Source organism: Heterodontus francisci, chromosome 20 (genome assembly GCF_036365525.1).
Source record: "Heterodontus francisci isolate sHetFra1 chromosome 20, sHetFra1.hap1, whole genome shotgun sequence".
Lineage (NCBI taxonomy): Eukaryota > Metazoa > Chordata > Chondrichthyes > Heterodontiformes > Heterodontidae > Heterodontus > Heterodontus francisci.
The window spans coordinates 65,454,353-65,472,547 of record NC_090390.1 but is presented as its reverse complement, the minus strand read 5'-3'; the positions used below and the strand labels follow the sequence as shown (position 1 = coordinate 65,472,547).

General features: G+C 43.6%; 1 protein-coding gene across 5 annotated transcripts in view; it reads right to left on the bottom strand.

Annotated features, from left to right (window-relative positions):
• Positions 1–18,195, bottom strand: part of atrnl1b (attractin-like 1b) — a 1,082,183-nt gene that overhangs the window by 862,816 nt on the left and 201,172 nt on the right. For all 5 annotated transcript variants that reach the window (XM_068052965.1, XM_068052967.1, XM_068052968.1 and 2 more), the window contains exon 10: positions 3,861–4,015. In XM_068052965.1, the coding sequence (XP_067909066.1) occupies positions 3,861–4,015 (155 nt within the window). The remainder of the gene's footprint in view (positions 1–3,860; positions 4,016–18,195) is intronic.

Here is an 18,195-nt window from a genome sequence, read left to right as displayed (position 1 = left end):
ATAAGCATGGATAGAAGGTTGGCTGGCTGGCAGACAGAAAACACAGAATGGATAAATGGGTGCTTTTCTTAGTGGCAGGATGTGACGAGTGGAGTCCCGCAGCGGTCTGTGCTGGGGCCTCAACATTTTACAATTTATATCAATGACTTAGATGAGGGGAGCTACAGATGACACAAAGATAGGTAGGCAAGTATGCTGTGAAGCACACAAAAGGAGCTTGCAGACTGATATAGATAGGATGAGTGAGTAGGCAAAAATCTGGGTAATAATGTGGGAAAATGTGAAGTTGTTCACTTCGGCAGGAAGAATAAAAAAAGCAGAGTAGAACTCAGAGGTGCAGTGGGATCTAGGTGTTCTAGTGCACGAGTCTCAAAAAGTTAGTATACAGGTATTGCAAGTAATAAAGAAGGATAATGGAATGAAATCCTTTATTACAAGAGGAATTGATAATAAAAGTCAGGACGTTATGCTTCAGTTATACAGGGCATTGGTGAGACCACATCTCGAATACTGCGTGCAGTTTTGGTTTCCTTATTTAAGGATGTGAATGTTTAGGAGCTGATCCAGAGGACGTTTACTAGATTGATACCTGGAATGAGTGGGTTGTCTTATGAGGACAGACTGGGCTTGTTTTCACTGCAGTTTAGAAGAGTGAGAGGAGACTTGATTGAAGTATATTAGATCCTTCACGATCTTGACAAGGTGGATGTGGAAAGGATGTTTCCTCTTGTGAGGGAGTCCAGAACTAGGGGGCATGGTTTTAAAATTAGGGGTCACCCTTTTAGGACAGAGTTGAGGAGAATTCTTTCTCTGAGCGTTGACAGACTTTGGAACTCTGCCTCAGAAGGTGGTGGAGGCAGCGTCATTGAATAATTTTAAGGCGGGGTAGATAGATTGCTAGGCATGGGAATCAAAGGTTATCAGGGGTAGATGGGAGTGTGGAATTCGAGACACAAACAGATCAGCCATGATCTTACTGAATGGCGAAGCAGGCTAGAATGGCGAAGCAGGCTAGAAGGGCCGAATGGCCTACTTCTGCTCCTAATTCGTATGTTTGTATGTAAATATTGGTGGCGTGGGAGGGGGTTGGGGAAAGAGGGCAGGAGAACAAATTAAGTGATGTCAAAGTAAATATATAGAAATTTAAGGGACAATACTGCTTTTGATTCTTTGCCTCCAATTGTCTTTAAAAATAACTGAATCATTCCCATTTGTCATGAATTAGCTAATTTCAGCCAAGTGAGGATCTGGAGACCATAATGGGTGGCGCAGTGGTTAGCACCGCAGCCTCACAGCTCCAGCGACCTGGGTTCGATTCTGGGTACTGCCTGTGCGGAGTTTTCAAGTTCTCCCTGTGACCGCGTGGGTTTTCGCCGAGTGCTCCGGTTTCCTCCCACAGCCAAAAACTTGCAGGTTGATAAGTAAATTGGCCATTATAAATTGCCCCTAGTATTGGTAGGTGGTGGGGGAATTGAGGGAAGGTGGGGATGTGAGAGAGTAATGGGATTAATGTAGGATCAGTATAAATGGGTGGTTGATGGTCAGCACAGACTTGGTGGGCCGAAGGACCTGTTTCAGTGCTGTATCTCTAAATAAATAAATAACCGACCCATTGCCCTTAAAGAGTCGAAAGATCACCAGGATTCACATACCTAAAATACATACAGCATATTGATACTGCATACACCAAATGGAGAAAATGTGTACTGAAAACATATATGGGGAAAAATGTCATGGAGGTAGACAGATTAGCCATGATTCGTTTGAATGGCAGAGCAGGCTCGTCAGGGCAAATGGCCTACTCCTGCTCCTATTTCCTATGTGGCTGTATAGCAAGCAGGTTTACACAGACTAGTGATACACAGGAAATTACTGTTTGAGGGGATATGGAGAAGAGATGAATGATTCCCACAAGCGATGGAAAGAAAATCATCAGTCTGCAGGAAAGTCAAGTTATACATCTTCCAAGCATCTCTTAACCCTAATAACTGGAATATGGGTGGGATCAACAGAAGCCTGGGAGCTCGAATGGTACATACAGGCAAATAAAATTATTTATTACATGTAGATATACAAACAATGGATCAAAAGTACTGAAAAGTTAAATAAAAGTATATGCCCATATGAAATATCAGTTTAATGCCTGAAGGTTCAAGCAAATATATATGCGCTTAACTGTACCTGTTACTCTTAGCACGTAGAAAATTAACAACTTAGGAGGCAGCAAAAGTATCAGCCCATTTAATGCTGATTTATGAAGAGCATTTGCAGCATCAAGTAGCCAGCATTGTTAATAGAAGGCGAGGTCTATGCTTTCTATTATGAATGGCTCTTTCACATGTTTTTTTGTGAACAAGAACCTTTTTTTTCTCCTCTCTTTGCTTCTGATGAAAAGCCAACTACAGATGGGCAGTTATTGAGCAGTACAACCACAACAACTTGTATTTATATAGTGCCTTTGAAGTAGTAAACCATCCCAAGGCACTTTACAGGAGTGTTATTAAACAAAATATGACACCGAGCCACATAATGAGATATTAGGACAGATGACTTAAAAGCTTGGTCAGAGGTAGGTTTTAAGGACTGTCTTAGAGGAGGATGAGAGAGGCTGAGAGGTTTCAGACGGGAATTCCAGAGCATAGTGTCTTGTCAGTTGAAGGCATGTCCGTCAATGGTGAAGAGATTAAAATCGGGTATGATCCAGAGGCCAGAACTGGAGGAGCACTGAGATCTCAGGATTGTAAAGGCTGGAGGAGATGGGAGAGAGAGGGAGAGGGCGAGGCCATGGAGGGAATCAAAAACAAGAATGAGTATTTTCAGATCAAGGCATTGCTTAACTGGGAGTCAATGTAGGTCAGTGAGGACAAGGGTGATGGATGAATGGGACTTGGTGCAAGTTAGGATACGGGGAGCAGAGTTTTGGATTACCTCATGGTAACAGTGGGAAGAATTGGGAGACTGGCCAGGAGTGCATTGAAATAGTCAAGTCTAGAGGTAAAAAAGGCATGGATAAGGGTCTCAGTAGCAGATGAGTTGAGGCGGCATGCTATATGCTATACCCGGGAGCCGGGTGATGCTATACAGTTGGAAATAGACAGTCTTAATGATGGCACAGATATATGGTCGACAGCCCACCTCTGGGTCAAATATGACGCCAAGGTTGCAAACAATCTAGTTCAGCCTCAGAGTACACAGGGAGAGGGATGGAGGCTTGGGGACAGAGTTTGTGGCGGGGATCAAAAACTGTGGCTTCGGTCTTCCCAATATTTAGTTGAAGGAAATTGCTGCACATCCAGTACAGGATGTCGGACAAGCGGTCTGACAATTTAGAAACAGTAGAGGGGCTGAGTGAAATGTCAGTGAGGAACAGCATACATGTGAAAGCTGACACTGTTTTTTAATGATGTAAATACAAATTGTTGTTGATGCCACTGAGGGTCAGCATATAGATGAGAAATAGAAGGCTGCCAAGGACAGGAAGAAAGTGACTGGGGGATGAGAATGTTGCAAGTGATATGGTGTTAGCTTTACTTTTTTGATTCAGAAAGCTGCCACCGGGACAGTTCAGTATGTACCGAAAGAATGGGAAGGAGGGAGAGAAAGGGAAAATGAGAGGGAGTGAATGATACAGGGGATAGTATGTGTGTTTGTGTGTAAAAATGGGTTATGATACATGAAGGGAATTACTGCTGATCATATTTAACTTGAAAACATGCATCACAAGGAGGACCCTGCAGAATGTCAACAGTATTTCCGTCACAATTTAATAAAGATTTTTTTTTACATCTGTGCTTGAGTAATCAGAATCACTAAAATACATCAAACTTTGCATTCCAAAGGATAGTTTTAGCTGTACATACCAATATCATATGCTAGAAAATCAGCAGAGAAACATTTTGCTCCATTGCTCAGAGATGTGTCATTGTGAGTGTTCCCTCCAAAAACGAGCATAGCCCCACTGATGATGACAGCTGAATGCAGATAACGAGCAAATCCACTTTCCTTGAGGATTGTCCTAAGTTTTTTAGGAAAGGAAAATAAGACACTTTACTTGCAAACTATAGAAAGTACCAAAATATTACTATGAATTTTTTTTTAATTGTGTTCTTTGGGGAAATTATAGATTTCAAAAGTAGATTTCACTGGTGAATAAGTTAAAATGCTTCAAAACTTTCGAGATGTGGTTTTCACTGGCAAGGCTGGCATTTGTGACACAGCCCAGTGTCTATTTGATAGAACGGAGTGACTTGATATGGCATCTCAGAGGGCAATTAGTCTGGAATCACAGTTAGACCAGACTGGGCAAGGACAGCAGGCTTGCTTCCCTACAGGACATTAGTGAACCTGTTGGGTTATATGAAGATCTGGCAGCTTCATGGTCACATTTACTGATACTAGCTTTTTATTTTCAGATTTTATAAATTGAATTCAAATTCTCAAACTGCCATGGTGGGATATGAACTTGCACTCTCTGGATGATTAGTCCAAGGAGAATATTACAAGAAAAACACTGTCCAATAGGTAAACACCTTTCAGATTTTCTGCCATCAAATTGAATGAAAATATTTGGCACTGTGAAGATAACTGATGTGCTTGCTTAGCTTAAAGTGAAACTGGATAGCTCTAAAACTGCATCATTACCTGAAATTCTCTCATCCTAATATTTCTTTCACAAATGTTAGCACATTAATATACCTACTGGCAACATGACTAAAAATCAGCCTCCACAATTGGCTGAGTCTATAACTTAAATTGAAGTAAAACTAACAATTCGAAAAGTCATGCACCATCCTGATTTGGAAGTATATTGTCGTTCCTTCACTATTGCTGGATCAAAATCCTGGAACTCCCTCCCTAACAGCACTGTGGGTGTACCCTCAGCAGATGGACTGCAGTGGTTCAAGGCAGCAGTTCACCACCACCTTCTCAAGGACAACTAGGGATGGGTAACAAATGCTGGCCTTGTCAGCAACACCCATATCCCATGAAATAATTTAAAAAAAGAAATACAACAGCTTCAGGACTTTTATTTTCAGATTTTCTATCTAAATACACAAATAAATTTCTTTAATTCTTTGTAGTCACAAGTTGTGGCTCAGCGGTAACATTATTGATCTTATTACACAGAAACATAGAAAATAGAAGGAGTAGGCCATTTGGCCCTTCGAGCCTGCTCCGCCATTCATTATGATCATGACTGATTATCCAACTCAGTAACCTGTTCCCGCTTTCCCCCCATACCCTTTGATCCCTTTAGACCCAAGAGCTACATCTAACTCCTTCTTGAAAACATATAATGTTTTGGCCTCAACTGCTTTCTGTGGTAGCGAATTCCACAGGCTCACTCACCACTCTCTGGGTGAAGAAATTTCTCCTCATCTCAGTCCTGAAAGGTTTAGCCCGTATCCTTAGACTATGACCCCTTGTTCTGGACTCCCCAACCATCGGGAACATCCTTCCTGCATCAAACCTGTCAAGTCCGGTTAGAATTTTATAGGTTTCTATGAGATCCCCCCCTCACTCTTCTGAACTCCAGCAAATATAATCCTAACTGACTCAATCTCTCCTCATATGTCAGTCCAGCCATCTCAGGAATCAGTCTGGTAAATCTTCACTGCACTCCCTCTATAGCAAGAACATCCTTCCTCAGATAAGGAGGCCAAAACTGCACAAAACATTCCAGGTGTGGCCTCACCAAGGCACTGTATAATTGCAGCAAGACGTCCCTGCTCCTGTACTCGAATCCTCTCGCTATGAAGGCCAACAGACAATTTGCCTTTTCTACCGCCTGTTGCACCTGCATGCTTACCTTCAGCAACTGGTGTACGAGAACATCCAGGTCTCGCAGCACATTTCCCTCTCAGTTTATAGCCATACAGATAATAATCTGCCTTCCTGCTTTTGCTACCAAAGTGGATAACCTCACATTTATCCACATTATACTGCATCTGCCATGCATTTGCCCACTCACTCAACTTGTCCAAATCACCCTGAACCCTCTCTGCATCCTCCTCACAACTCACTCTCCCATCCAGTTTTGTGCAATCTGCAAATTTAGAGATATTACATTTAGTTCCCTCATCTAAATCATTAATATATATTGTGAATAGCTGGGGTCCTAGCACCGATCCCGGCGGTACCCCACTAGTCACTGCTTGCCATTCAGAAAAAGACTCATTTACCCCTACTCTTTGTTTCCTGCCTGCCAACCAATTTTCTATCCATCGCAATACACTACCCCCAATCCCATGCGCTTTCATTTACACACTAATCGCTTATGTGGGACTTTGTCGAAAGCCTTCTGAAAGTCCAACTAAACCACATCCACTGGCTCCCCTCATCAACTCTACTAGTTACATCCTTGAAGAATTCTAGATTTATCAAGCATGATTTCCCTTTCGTAAATCCATGCTGACTCTGCCCAATTCTGCCACTGTTCTCGAAGTGCTCTGCTATAAAATCTTTGATCATGGACTCTCGAATTTTCCCCACTACCGACGTCAGGCTGACTGGTCTATAATTCCCTGCTTTCACTCTACCTCCCTTTTTAAATAGTGGGGTTACATTAACTACCCTCCAATCCGTAGGAACTGTTCCAGAGTCTATAGAATCTTGGAAGATGACCACCAATGCATCCACTATTTCTAGGGCTACTTCCTTAAGTACTCTTGGATGTATACCATCAGGCCCTGGGGATTTATCTGCCTTCAATCCCATCAATTTCCCCAACACCATTTCTCGACTAATACTGATTTCCTTTAGTTCCTCTCTCTCACTAAGCCCTGTGTTCCCCAACATTTCTGGTATGATATTTGTGTCCCCCTTTGTGAAGACAGAACCAAAGTATGCATTTAGTTGGTCAGCCATTTCTTTGTTCCCCATAATAAATTCCCCTGTTTCTGACTGTAAGGGACCTACATTTGTCTTCACCAATCTTTTTCTCTTCACATACCTATAGAAACTTTTACAGTCAGTTTTTATGCTCCCCGCAAGCTTGTTCTCGTACTCTATTTTCCCCTTCTTAATCAACCCCTTGCTCCTCCTTTGCTGAATTCTAAGCTGCTCCCAATCCTCAGGTCTGTTGTTTTTTCTGGCAAATTTATATGCCTCTTCCTTGGATCTAATGCTATCTCTAATTTCCCTTGTAAGCCATGGTTTGGCTACCTTCCCCATTTTACTTTTGCGCCAGACAGGGATAAACAATTGTTGCAGTTCATCCATGCGTTCTTTGAATGTTTGCCATTGCCTATCCACCGTCATCCCTTTAAGTAACGTTTCCCAATCCGTCATAGCCAACTCACCCCTCATACCTTCGTAGTTTCCTTTACTAAGATTAATGACCCTTGTCTCAGAACCAACTACGTCACTCTCCATCTTGATGAAAAATTCTATCATATTATGGTCGTTCATCCCCAAGGGGTCTCACACCACTAAATTGTCAATTATTCCTCTCATTACACAATACCCAGTCTAGGATGGCCTGTTCTCTAGTTGGTTCCTCAACATATTGGTCCAGAAAACCATCCCATATACACTCCAAAGAATACCTCCTGTACGGTATTGTGACTGATTTGATTTGCCCAATCTATATGCAGATTAACGTCACCCATAATTACAGATGTTCCTTTATCGCATGCGTCTCTAATTTCCTGTTTAATGCCATTCCCAACATCACCACTACAGTTTGGGGCTCTATATACGACCCCCACTAACGTTGTTTGCCCCTTAGTGTTTCTCAGTTCTACCCATACAGATTCCACATCGTCAGAGATAATATTTTGCTTCACTATTGCGTTAATTTCCTCTTTAACCAGCAATGCAACTCCACCGCTCTTTGCTTTTTGACTGTCCTTCCTAAATACTGAATACCCCTGGATGCTCATCTTCCATCCCTGGGCACCTTGCAATCATGTCTCTGTAATCCCGACTATATCATACCCATTTACATCTATTTGCATGATTAATTCATCCACTTTATTGCGAATGCTCTGCGCGTTAAGGCACAAAGCCTTAAGGCTTGTCTTTTTAACATTATTTGTCCCCTTCCCACTATTTTCCGCTGTGGCCCTGTTTGATTCTGGCTCTTGATTTCTCTGCCTATCACTTTTTTTGTTCTCGTCTTTGATCCCCCCTCCTCTGATTCCTTGCAACGGTTCCTATCTGCCTGCCATTTTAGTTTAAACCCTCCCCAACCACGCTAGCAAATATTCCTCCTAGGACATCAGTCCCGGTCATGCCCAGGGGTAACCCGTCCAGTTTGTACCATCCCACCTCCCCCAGAACCAGTCCCAATGTCCCAGGAATCTAAAACCCTCCCCCTCACACCATCTCTTCAGCCACGCAATCATCCGATATATCCTGCTATTTCTACTCTGACTAACACGTGGTACTGGCAATAATCCTGAGATCACTACCTTTGAGGTCCTGCTTTTCAACTTACTTCCTAGCTCCCTATATTCTGCTTTTAGGACCTCATCCTTTTTTTTTTAAACCTATGTCGTTTGTACCAATGTGTACCACGACCATTGGCTGTTCACCCTCCCCCTTCAGAATGCCCTGTAACTGCTCCGAGACATCCTTGACCCTTTTGGCCCTTATTCGAAAACAGGAGACTTTGGAGCAATAACATAGGCTGACATTTCAGTGCAGTAGAGGGAGTGCTGCATATTTGGAGGTGCTGACTTTTGGATGTGGCATTAAGCTGTGTCTTCCCTCTCAGGTGAACATAATAAATCACAAAGCACTATTTGAAGAACAGTTGGAGGGTTCTCCCATTGTGCTGAGCAACACTTATCTCTTAATCTTCACTAAGAGCAGATGATCTGGTTATTTATCTCAGAGCTGTTTGTGGGACCTTGCTGTACACAACTGGCTGCTTTGCTTGCCTACACGACAACAGTGACTTCAGCTATGGAGCACCTTGGAACATCCTGACATGAAAGATGCTATATAAATGCAACTTCCGTAAATTAATAATCTACGACTAAATTAACAGTCAGAATAGTCAGAAATGGCACATTTGAAAGCATTTTATGGCAAAAAATCTCAAAGAAGTTGCATTGAAAACAAGATGAGGCATTGGAACTTGGGTATTGTCAGTAAACCTGTTTTGATTCACAATTTTCATGAGTGCCCAGCAGTAAGATTAGTAACTGGAAATGCAGTGCATCACACCAGAGGGGCACAAAGAAAGCCTCCAATCTCAAATGTAAACCCAGAGAACACCACCAGCAAAAAAACTGTAGGAAACTGTTCCACTGTTAATTTTTTTCCTTTTTTTAAAATTTGAATCTTACGTAGATCAATAAAACTAAGTATGTCCCATGCTTGTATAATCTTTTGTGGTTATGACAGTCAACACAAGACCTAGCATTTTGCCTAATAGCCTGGCAAGTGCAACTTTTAGCAACATTTAGAACCTGATTAACATTTAAGTAGAGGAATAGATCTGGAAAGGAAGTCTCTGTAGTATAGTGTGCAATTGGTCATTTCTTTAGGCAACTATGTTAGACGAAACATTATTGTACAAGATGTCTATTATCTAATGTATCCCCTAAACTGAACACTTTAAATAAATCATTTTCTGTCTGCAAAGTATAATTGCACACATGGATGGTTTTTGTAAAAGACATTATAGAAGGCTGATGGAAACCTCCATCGCAAAGCCCATCTTATTTTGAGTATCAAGTTTTTTTCTGGGTATTGAGCTACATAGTAAAGGGTTTGCACCACCATACATGACCAAACAATATTTAATACGAACAGCCCTTAAAAACTACACTCTGGAAAAATCCAGTACAATGCCCTTATCCCCAAAGTTTATGCTGTAACAGCCACTTTCATACCAAAAGTGTACTCTTCAAGGTATTTTCCCACCATTCCCAACTCTGTTGTCCCTTAATTGAAACGTTAACTCTGCTTCTCTCTCCACAGATGCTGCTAGACCTGCTGAGTATTTCCAGCATTTCTTGTTTTTATTTCTGTTGTCCCTATACCCCACCTTAGGCATGCTGTACTGAAACTAGCCAGTAGGATGTCAGAGTAGCAGCTTGGTAGTGATTTCCCTTCTGGGAGCAAAGGCTAAGCAACAAAATAATGTTTTGAGTACCATCAGAATCAATTAAAAAGTCATCCCTCACCAGAAAGTTCAGGTACTTAATGTATAAAAAAAATTATTATACAGCCACTGTATAGGTGTATCCTGGAGCATTCGTGGAAGACGAAGTCAAGCAGTTGCACAGTAGGGTTTATGACCCGTAAGTAAGTTAACTAAAAGGTCAAAATTAGAGTCTAAAATTTGGAAATTCACAAAGTACAGAATTATCATGGAAATCAGGAAATACATCTAGCTACAACTGGCAGCATGTTTTTGATTCATATTATTGGCATTATAAAACTTCCAACAACTTCTTGGGAATCATTCATTCTTCAGACGTTCAGCCAGTGGATAAGATTAACTTTCAAACTATTATACATTTACACAAATTGCAAATTCATGTGTTTAGTGAGCAAAGTCACAGTCACTGGGTGCCTGCAGCCTCATGCAAGATCTGTTTTTGTTAACCCTAATGCACACAGAGATCCAGCAACACCCAATACAATTACAACATCATGAAGTTTTTCAGTAATGCTCCAGCTCTTCCTGACCGCTCCCTCCCCACTGTTAGAAATTAGAAATATGCTTAGAATAAACCTATGTTCAGTCATCTGCCTGAAATAGGTAAAGGAATAGGTTAGTGCTGTAAGTTTCACTTTACTGGAAACTGCTTAAGCCTTTGTTTCTCTTGAAACGAACTAGTGGAATGATTAGTCTTAGGTGATGACAGCTGTCGCTATTTCAAAAAGGGGCCATGAGGCCTCCAATAGTGGGGGAGCAACTGGATTGATGCTTGAAACAAATAACCATACTGCAAATAAAAGCAAAATACTGCGGATGCTGGAAATCTGAAACAAAAACAAGAAATGCTGGAATCACTCAGCAGGTCTGGCAGCATCTGTGGAAAGAGAAGCAGAGTTAACGTTTCGGTCAGTGACCCTTCTTCGGAACTGACAAATATTAGAAAAGTCACAGATTATAAGCAAGTGAGGTGGGGGTGGGGTAAGAGATAACAAAGGAGAAGGTGCAGATTGGACCAGGCCACATAGCTGACCAAAAGGTCACGGAGCAAAGGCAAACAATATGTTAATGGTGTGTTGAAAGACAAAGCATTAGTACAGATTAGGTGTGAATACACTGAATATTGAACAGCAGCAAGTGCAAACCTGAAAAAAAACCTGAAAAAAACAGTGAGTAAGCAAACTGAACAAACTAAGATGAAATGAAATAAATGCAAAAAAAAGATAGTAAAAAATGTAAAAAAGAATGTAAAAAAAAGGAAGAAAAAATAACTAAAAATGAAAGTAAAATGGGGGGCTGTCATGCTCTGAAATTATTGAACTCAATGTTCAGTCCGGCAGGCTGTAGTGTGCCTAATCAGTAGATGAGATGCTGTTCCTCGAGCTTGCGTTGATGTTCACTGGAACACTGCAGCAATCCCAGGACAGAGATGTGAGCATGAGAGCAGGGGGGAGTGTTGAAATGGCAAGCAACCGGAAGCTCAGGGTCCTGCTTGCGGACTGAGCGGAGATGCTCCGCAAAGCGGTCACCCAGCCTGTGCTTGGTCTCCCCAATGTAGAGGAGACCACACTGCAAAGCTGTGTTAGGATTTTCAATTAACCTTGCTCAATTAAGACGTTTGCTGAAATGCAAATATTGATTAGCGTGTGGAAGTAGAATTGAAGTTAGTTTTGTGGACAACCCTGGTAATAGGGTTACCAGAGATCAGACCACAGACGGGATAGCCACTATGAACATCTCGTTTAACACCTCTCTTACAAACAGCCTTAGACGTAAATAATTAAGAACAGAACAAAACAAATACAAACAACAAAACTTCTGCAAGTGAGCTTTGAAGGCTGGAGGTGGAATCTTTCATGGGAGGATAAAGCTGATCAGGGAGAACATGAGCTGAAATAAGGAAATGATGTAAAGGCTAGGTTGATCAAGGACAGAAGGTACTTGTGAAGGCTGAAGAAACCAATGGCAAGTGCATAACATTAGAGTGGGATTTTACCCAATGGTTTAGATAAAGAACCAGAAATATTATTGGGCATTTTGCAATAAAGGATATCTTCATAGACGATAAGGTCCATCAATAATTCATCCAGGTCCACTTCTGAGAAAGGGGAATAGAGACTTTGGGAGACCTCAATGCATTAGGCAGTGGAGAGAGACTCCTAAGAGTAGATCTTTGCTAAGACTCTTGGGCAGTTTGAGAAGTCGTGAAGACATGAGGCGCCGAAGAGAGAAAGAGCTGTCCACGCATGCCAAACATCCTGTCCGACCCGGACCGATGCTCACAACTTAGCACGGTTGTATGTTTTTACTGTATAACTACTGTGTTAGATGCCATCTTAAACTCTGATTAAACTCAACATTCCCACCCTATTTGTTGCTGTCTATCCTGATTGATTAGATAATTGAGAACAAACTATGCTTACATTAACAGATTGGAAAGATTAAAAATACACCAACACCTCCAAAACAGAAAAGTCCTTAGAAAGTGCAATCAATCTGACGCTTATAAAAAGTTTAGCATTATGGTCAAGTTGACACTTCAATTCACAGCAATACTAAAACTGCACACATTCTCTTTGTAGGGGCCACAGTTAGGTATCATTTATTTATTCATTAATTCGTGCAGGGAATGTTGGCATCACTGGCTCGGCCAGCATTTATTGCCCTCGAGAAGGTGATGGTGAGCTGCCTTCTTGAACCACTAGAGTCCTTGGAGTATAAGTAGACAACAGTGCTATTAGGGAGTTCCAGGATTTTGACCAAGCGACAGTTCCAAATCAGGACGGTATGTGGCTTGGAGGGGAACTTGCAGGTTGTGGTTTTCCCACGTAACTACTGCCCTTGTCCTTCTAGTGGTAGAGGTCACGGGTTTGGAAGGTACTGTCGAAGGAGCCTTGGTGAGTTGCTGCAGTTCATCTTGTATATTGTACACACTGCTGCTACTGTGCATCAGTGGCGGAGGGAGTGAATGTTGAAGATAGTGAATAGGGTGCCAATCAAGCAGGCTGCTTGGATGGTGTTAAGCTTCTTGAGTGTTGTTGGAGTTGCGCCCATTCAGGCAAGTGGAGAGTATTCCACTACACTCCTGACTTGTGCCTTGTAGATGGTGGACAGAGATTGAGGAGATAGGTGGTAAGTTGCTCGCAGACCCTCTGACCTGCTCTCGTAGCCACAGCATTGATGTAGCTAGCCCAGTTCAGTTTCTGGTCAATGGTAATCCCAGGATGTTGATAGTGGGGGATTCAGCAATGGTAATGCCATTGAACATCAAGGGGAGATGGTTAGATTCTCTCTTGTTGGAGATGGTCATTGCCTGGCACGCATGGTATGAATGTTACGTGCCACTTATCAGCCCAAGCCTGGATGCTGTCCATATAATACTGCATATGGACATGGGGTGCTTCAGTATCTGAGTCGCCACAAATGGTACTTAACATAGTGCAATCAACGAACATCCCCACTTCTGAACTTATGATGGAGGGAAGATCATTGATGAAACAGCTGAAGATGGTTGGGCCTAGGACACTACACTGAGGAACTCCTGCAGTGATGTCCTGGGACTGAGATTATTGACCTCCAACAACCACAACCATCTTCCTTTGTGTTTGGTATGACTCGAAAAAATAGAGATTTCCCCGATTCCCATTGACTCCAGTTTTGCAAGAGCTCCTTGATGCCATATTTGGTCAAATGCTGCCTTGACGTCAAAGGCAGTCACTCTCACCTCACCTCTGTTGTCCAGTTCTTTTCTCCATGTTTGAACCAAGGCTAGACTGAGGTCAACAGCTGAGTGGCCCTGACAGAACCCAAACTGAGCATCAGTGAGCAGGTTATTGCTGAGCAAGTGCCGCTTGATAGAACTGTTAATGACCCCTTCCCTCACTTTGTTGATGATCGGAAGAGTAGACTGAAAGGACGGTAATTGGCCAGGTTGGATTTATCCTGCTTTTTGTGTACAGGACATGCCTGGGCAATTTTCCACATTGCTAGTGTTGTAGCTGTACTGGAACAGCTTGGCTAGGGGCGCAGCTAGCTCTGGAGCATAAGTCTTAAGTACTATTGACAGAATGTTGTCAGGTTCCATAGCTTTTGCAGTATCCTGCGCCTTCAGTCGTTTCTTGATATCACGCGGAGTGAATCAGATTGGCTGAAAACTGGCATCTGTGATGCTGGGGATCTCAGGAGGAGGCAGTGATGGATCATCCACTTGGTACTTCTGGCTGAAGTTGGGTGAAAATGCTTCAGCCTTGTCTTTTGCACTGATGTGTTGGGCTTCCCCATCGTTGAGGGGGGGGATATTTGTGGAGCCACCTCCCCGTCAGTTGTTTAACTATCCACCACCATTCACAACTGGATGTAGCAGGACTGCAGAGCTTAGATCTGATCTGTTGGTTCTGGGATCGCTTAGTGCTGTCTATCGCATGCTGCTTCCGCTTTTGGCATGAATCGAGTTCTGTGTTGTAGCTTCACCAGGCCGAAACTTCATTTTGAGGTATGCCTGGTGCTGCTCCTGGCAGGCCCTCCTGCACTCTTCATTGAACCAGGGTTAGTCCCCGGGCTTGATGGTACTGGTCGAGTGGGGGATAGGCTAGGCTATGGGGTTACAGATTGTGGTTGAATACAACTCTGCTGCTGCCGGTGGCCAATGGCACCTCATAGATGCTCAGTTTTGAGTTGCTGGACCTGTTCGAAATCTATCCCATTTAGCACAGTGGTAGTGCAACACAACACGAGAGGGGATATCCTCAGTGTGAAGACAGGACTTCATCCTGTCACTCCTACCAATACTGTCACGGACTGATGCACCTGCGACAGTTAGATTGGTGAGGACGAAGTTCAGTAGGTTTTTCTCCATTGTTCATTACCTCACTACCAGTCTAGCAGCTATGTCCTTTAGAACTCATCCAGCTCCGTCAATCGTGGTGCGACCAAGCCACTCTTGGTGATGTACATTGAAGTCCCCCACCCAGAGTACATTTTGTGCCCTTTCGACCCTCAGAGCTTCTTCCGATTGGTGGTGGGGGGGGCAGTAGGTGGTAATCAGCAGGAGGCTTTCTTCCCCATGTTTGACCTGATGTCATGAGATTTCATAGGTCAGTCTCAATGTTGAGGACTCCCAGGGCAACTCCCTCCTGCCTGTATATACCACTGCGCCGCCACATCTGCTGGGTCTGGCCTGCCGGTAGGATGGTGAATGTCATGTCTCTGGGACATTGTCAGAAAGGTATGATTCCATGAGTATGACTAGGTCAGGCTGTTACTTGTGGGAAAACTCTCCCAATTTTGGCACAAACCCCCAAGTGTTAATAAGGAGGATTTTGCTGGGTCAACATGTCTGGGTTTGCTGTTGCCATTTCCGGTACCTATGTTGACGCCAGGTGCTCCGTCCTGTTTCATTCCTCTTCTTAGACTTTGTAGTGGTTTGCTACAACTGAGTGGCTTGCTGGGCCAAATTCAGAGTGCAGTTAAGAGTCAACCAAATTGTGTGGGTCTGGAGTCACATGTAGGACTCCATAAGGCAGGCAGATATCCTTCCGTAAAAGGACATTAGTGAACCAGATGGGTTTTACAACAATCGATAATGGTTTCATGGTCACCACTAGACTAGCCTTTTAATTCCAGATTTATTAATTGAATTCAAATTCCATCATCTGCCGTGGTGGGATTTGAACCCATATCCCCAGAGCATTAGCCTAGGGCTCTGGGTTACTAGTCTAGTGACATTACCACTATGCCACTGCCTCGCCATGAAATATAATCTTGATAATCCTTTCAAAAGTGCAGTACATTGATGCTGTACCAGCCCTAAGGGGTTGTGTTCCTCAGCTTTCAAGTCTAAAACTTGATGTTTGCATCAAAATAGAGAAGCCACCAATGCCAAATTGCTACATGCAAGTGGCATTTAAAATGAAGACCTTGCCCGAAAATCAACACATTTTTGTAGCATTTAGAACGAGTTGAACCTTCAACATTCCCCAAGGCAAATATTCAACAGAATTAAGAAAATTTTAGTTGAGATACATCGTTAACTCAAAAGATCTACGAGGTGAACAATAAAAGGTCAACTTTACAAGTAACAGAAGTGACAATTTTTCAGTATTTTTAAATGAGTACTTTTACTCAGCCTACTGCACTGGGTATTCCAAGGCAGTCTCCCATCCAAGTACTATAGTACAATAGCCTGTGACCTCCCCTCCCCTCTCCCTCCATGAAATTGCACAGTTTACCTGTTAGGGCCCCTGCTCAGGGATACAAGCTAACAACCCCACTGCCTTGTGGGCGTCTTGGGAGAGACTAAGGCTAAGGGAGTAAACCCGAACACAAAATCCAGAGCGGAACCATAAGGTGGTCACGTGTCACCTTTGGCATGTTTCCAGCAGTTCCTGCAGCCAAACTGGTGCCAAACATTGTGCTCTGCATTCCTTTGGACCCCACTAGGAAGGCCAAGAGGGGAGTTTTGATGCTTGGGCAACTCACAACCTCCATACATTCCGCCCAGGCACGCACCATGGAGAGGTCACTCCATAGTCGCCTCACAGCGACCAAAACAACACGGAAGGCAGCAGTTACGGGTTTTAAATCCAGGGCAATTGGCGCAGAGATTGGGCGGCTGAGCTGAGTAGACTCAATGTGGACATTGCAGCACTTCAGGAGACACGCCTCTCTGCGAGCGGATCACTAAGGGAGCAAGACTACACCTTCTACTGGCAGGGCAGGGACCCAGAAGAACCAAGACAGCATGGAGTGGGTTTCGCCATCAGAAACTCCTTACTCAGCATGATAGAGCCACCTACAAATGGCACGGAATGCATACTGTCCATCTGACTGTTCACCGCCTCCGGTCCAGTACACGTACTCAGCGTCTATGCTCCAACACTCTGCTCCCCACCTGAAGTAAAAGACCAGTTCTATGAGGAACTCCATAATATCATTAGTAGCATCCCCAATACCAAACACCTGTTCCAGCTGGGGGACTTGAATGCCAGGGTTGGGGCCGACCATGACTCATGGCCCTCCTGCCTCAGGCGCTATGGCATTGGAAGGATGAATGAGAATGGACAGAGACTGCTGGAGTTGTGTACCTACCACAACCTCTGCATCACCAACTCGTTCTTTCAAACCAAACCCTGACACCAGGTTTCATGGAGACACCCAAGATCACATCGTTGACACCAGCTGGACCTCAGTCACAAAGCAAGCCTCCATAAACAGTGTTCAAATCACACGCAGCTTCCACAGTGCGGACTGCAACACCGACCACTCCCTGGTGTGCAGCAAAATTAGACTCAAACCAAAGAAGCCACATCACTCCAAGCAGAATGGCCGCCCGCACATTAACACTACCAGAATTTCTTACCCACAGCTGTCACAAAAGTTTCTCAATTCACTTGAAAAAGACCTTCGTGACTCTCCTGCAAGGGATGCAGAGACCAAGTGGGTCCACATCAGAGATGCCATCTATGACTCAGCAATGACCACCTTTGGCAAACGTGAGAACCAGAATGCAAACTGGTATCAATCTCACTTTGAAGTGATGGAACCAATCATAGCCGCTACGCGCACTGCACTGCTGAACTACAAGAAAGCCCCCAGCGAGTTAACATCCATAGCACTTAAAGCCACCAGAAGCACCACGAAAAGAACAGCCAGGCGCTGTGCAAACGACAACTGGCAACACCTATGCAGTCTTATTCAGCTGGCCTCAGACACCGGAAACATCAGAGGAGAGTATGACGGCATTAAGAGCGCTTTTGGGCCAACCATCAAGAAACCACCCACCCCCACCAAGTCTAAATCAGGGGAAACGATCACTGACCAAGCAAATGGACCGCTGGGTGGAGCACTACCTAGAACTGTCCTCCAGGGAAAATGTCACTGATACCGTCCTCAATGCAGCCCAGTCTCTGCCTGTCATGGATGAGCTAGATGAACAGCCTACAAAATCGGAGCTCAGTAATACCATCGATTCTCTAGCCAGCGGAAAAGCCCCTGGAAAGGACGGCATTATCCCTGAAATAATCAAGAATGCCAAACCTGCTATACTTTCAGCACTCCATTAACTGTTTTGCCTGTGCTGG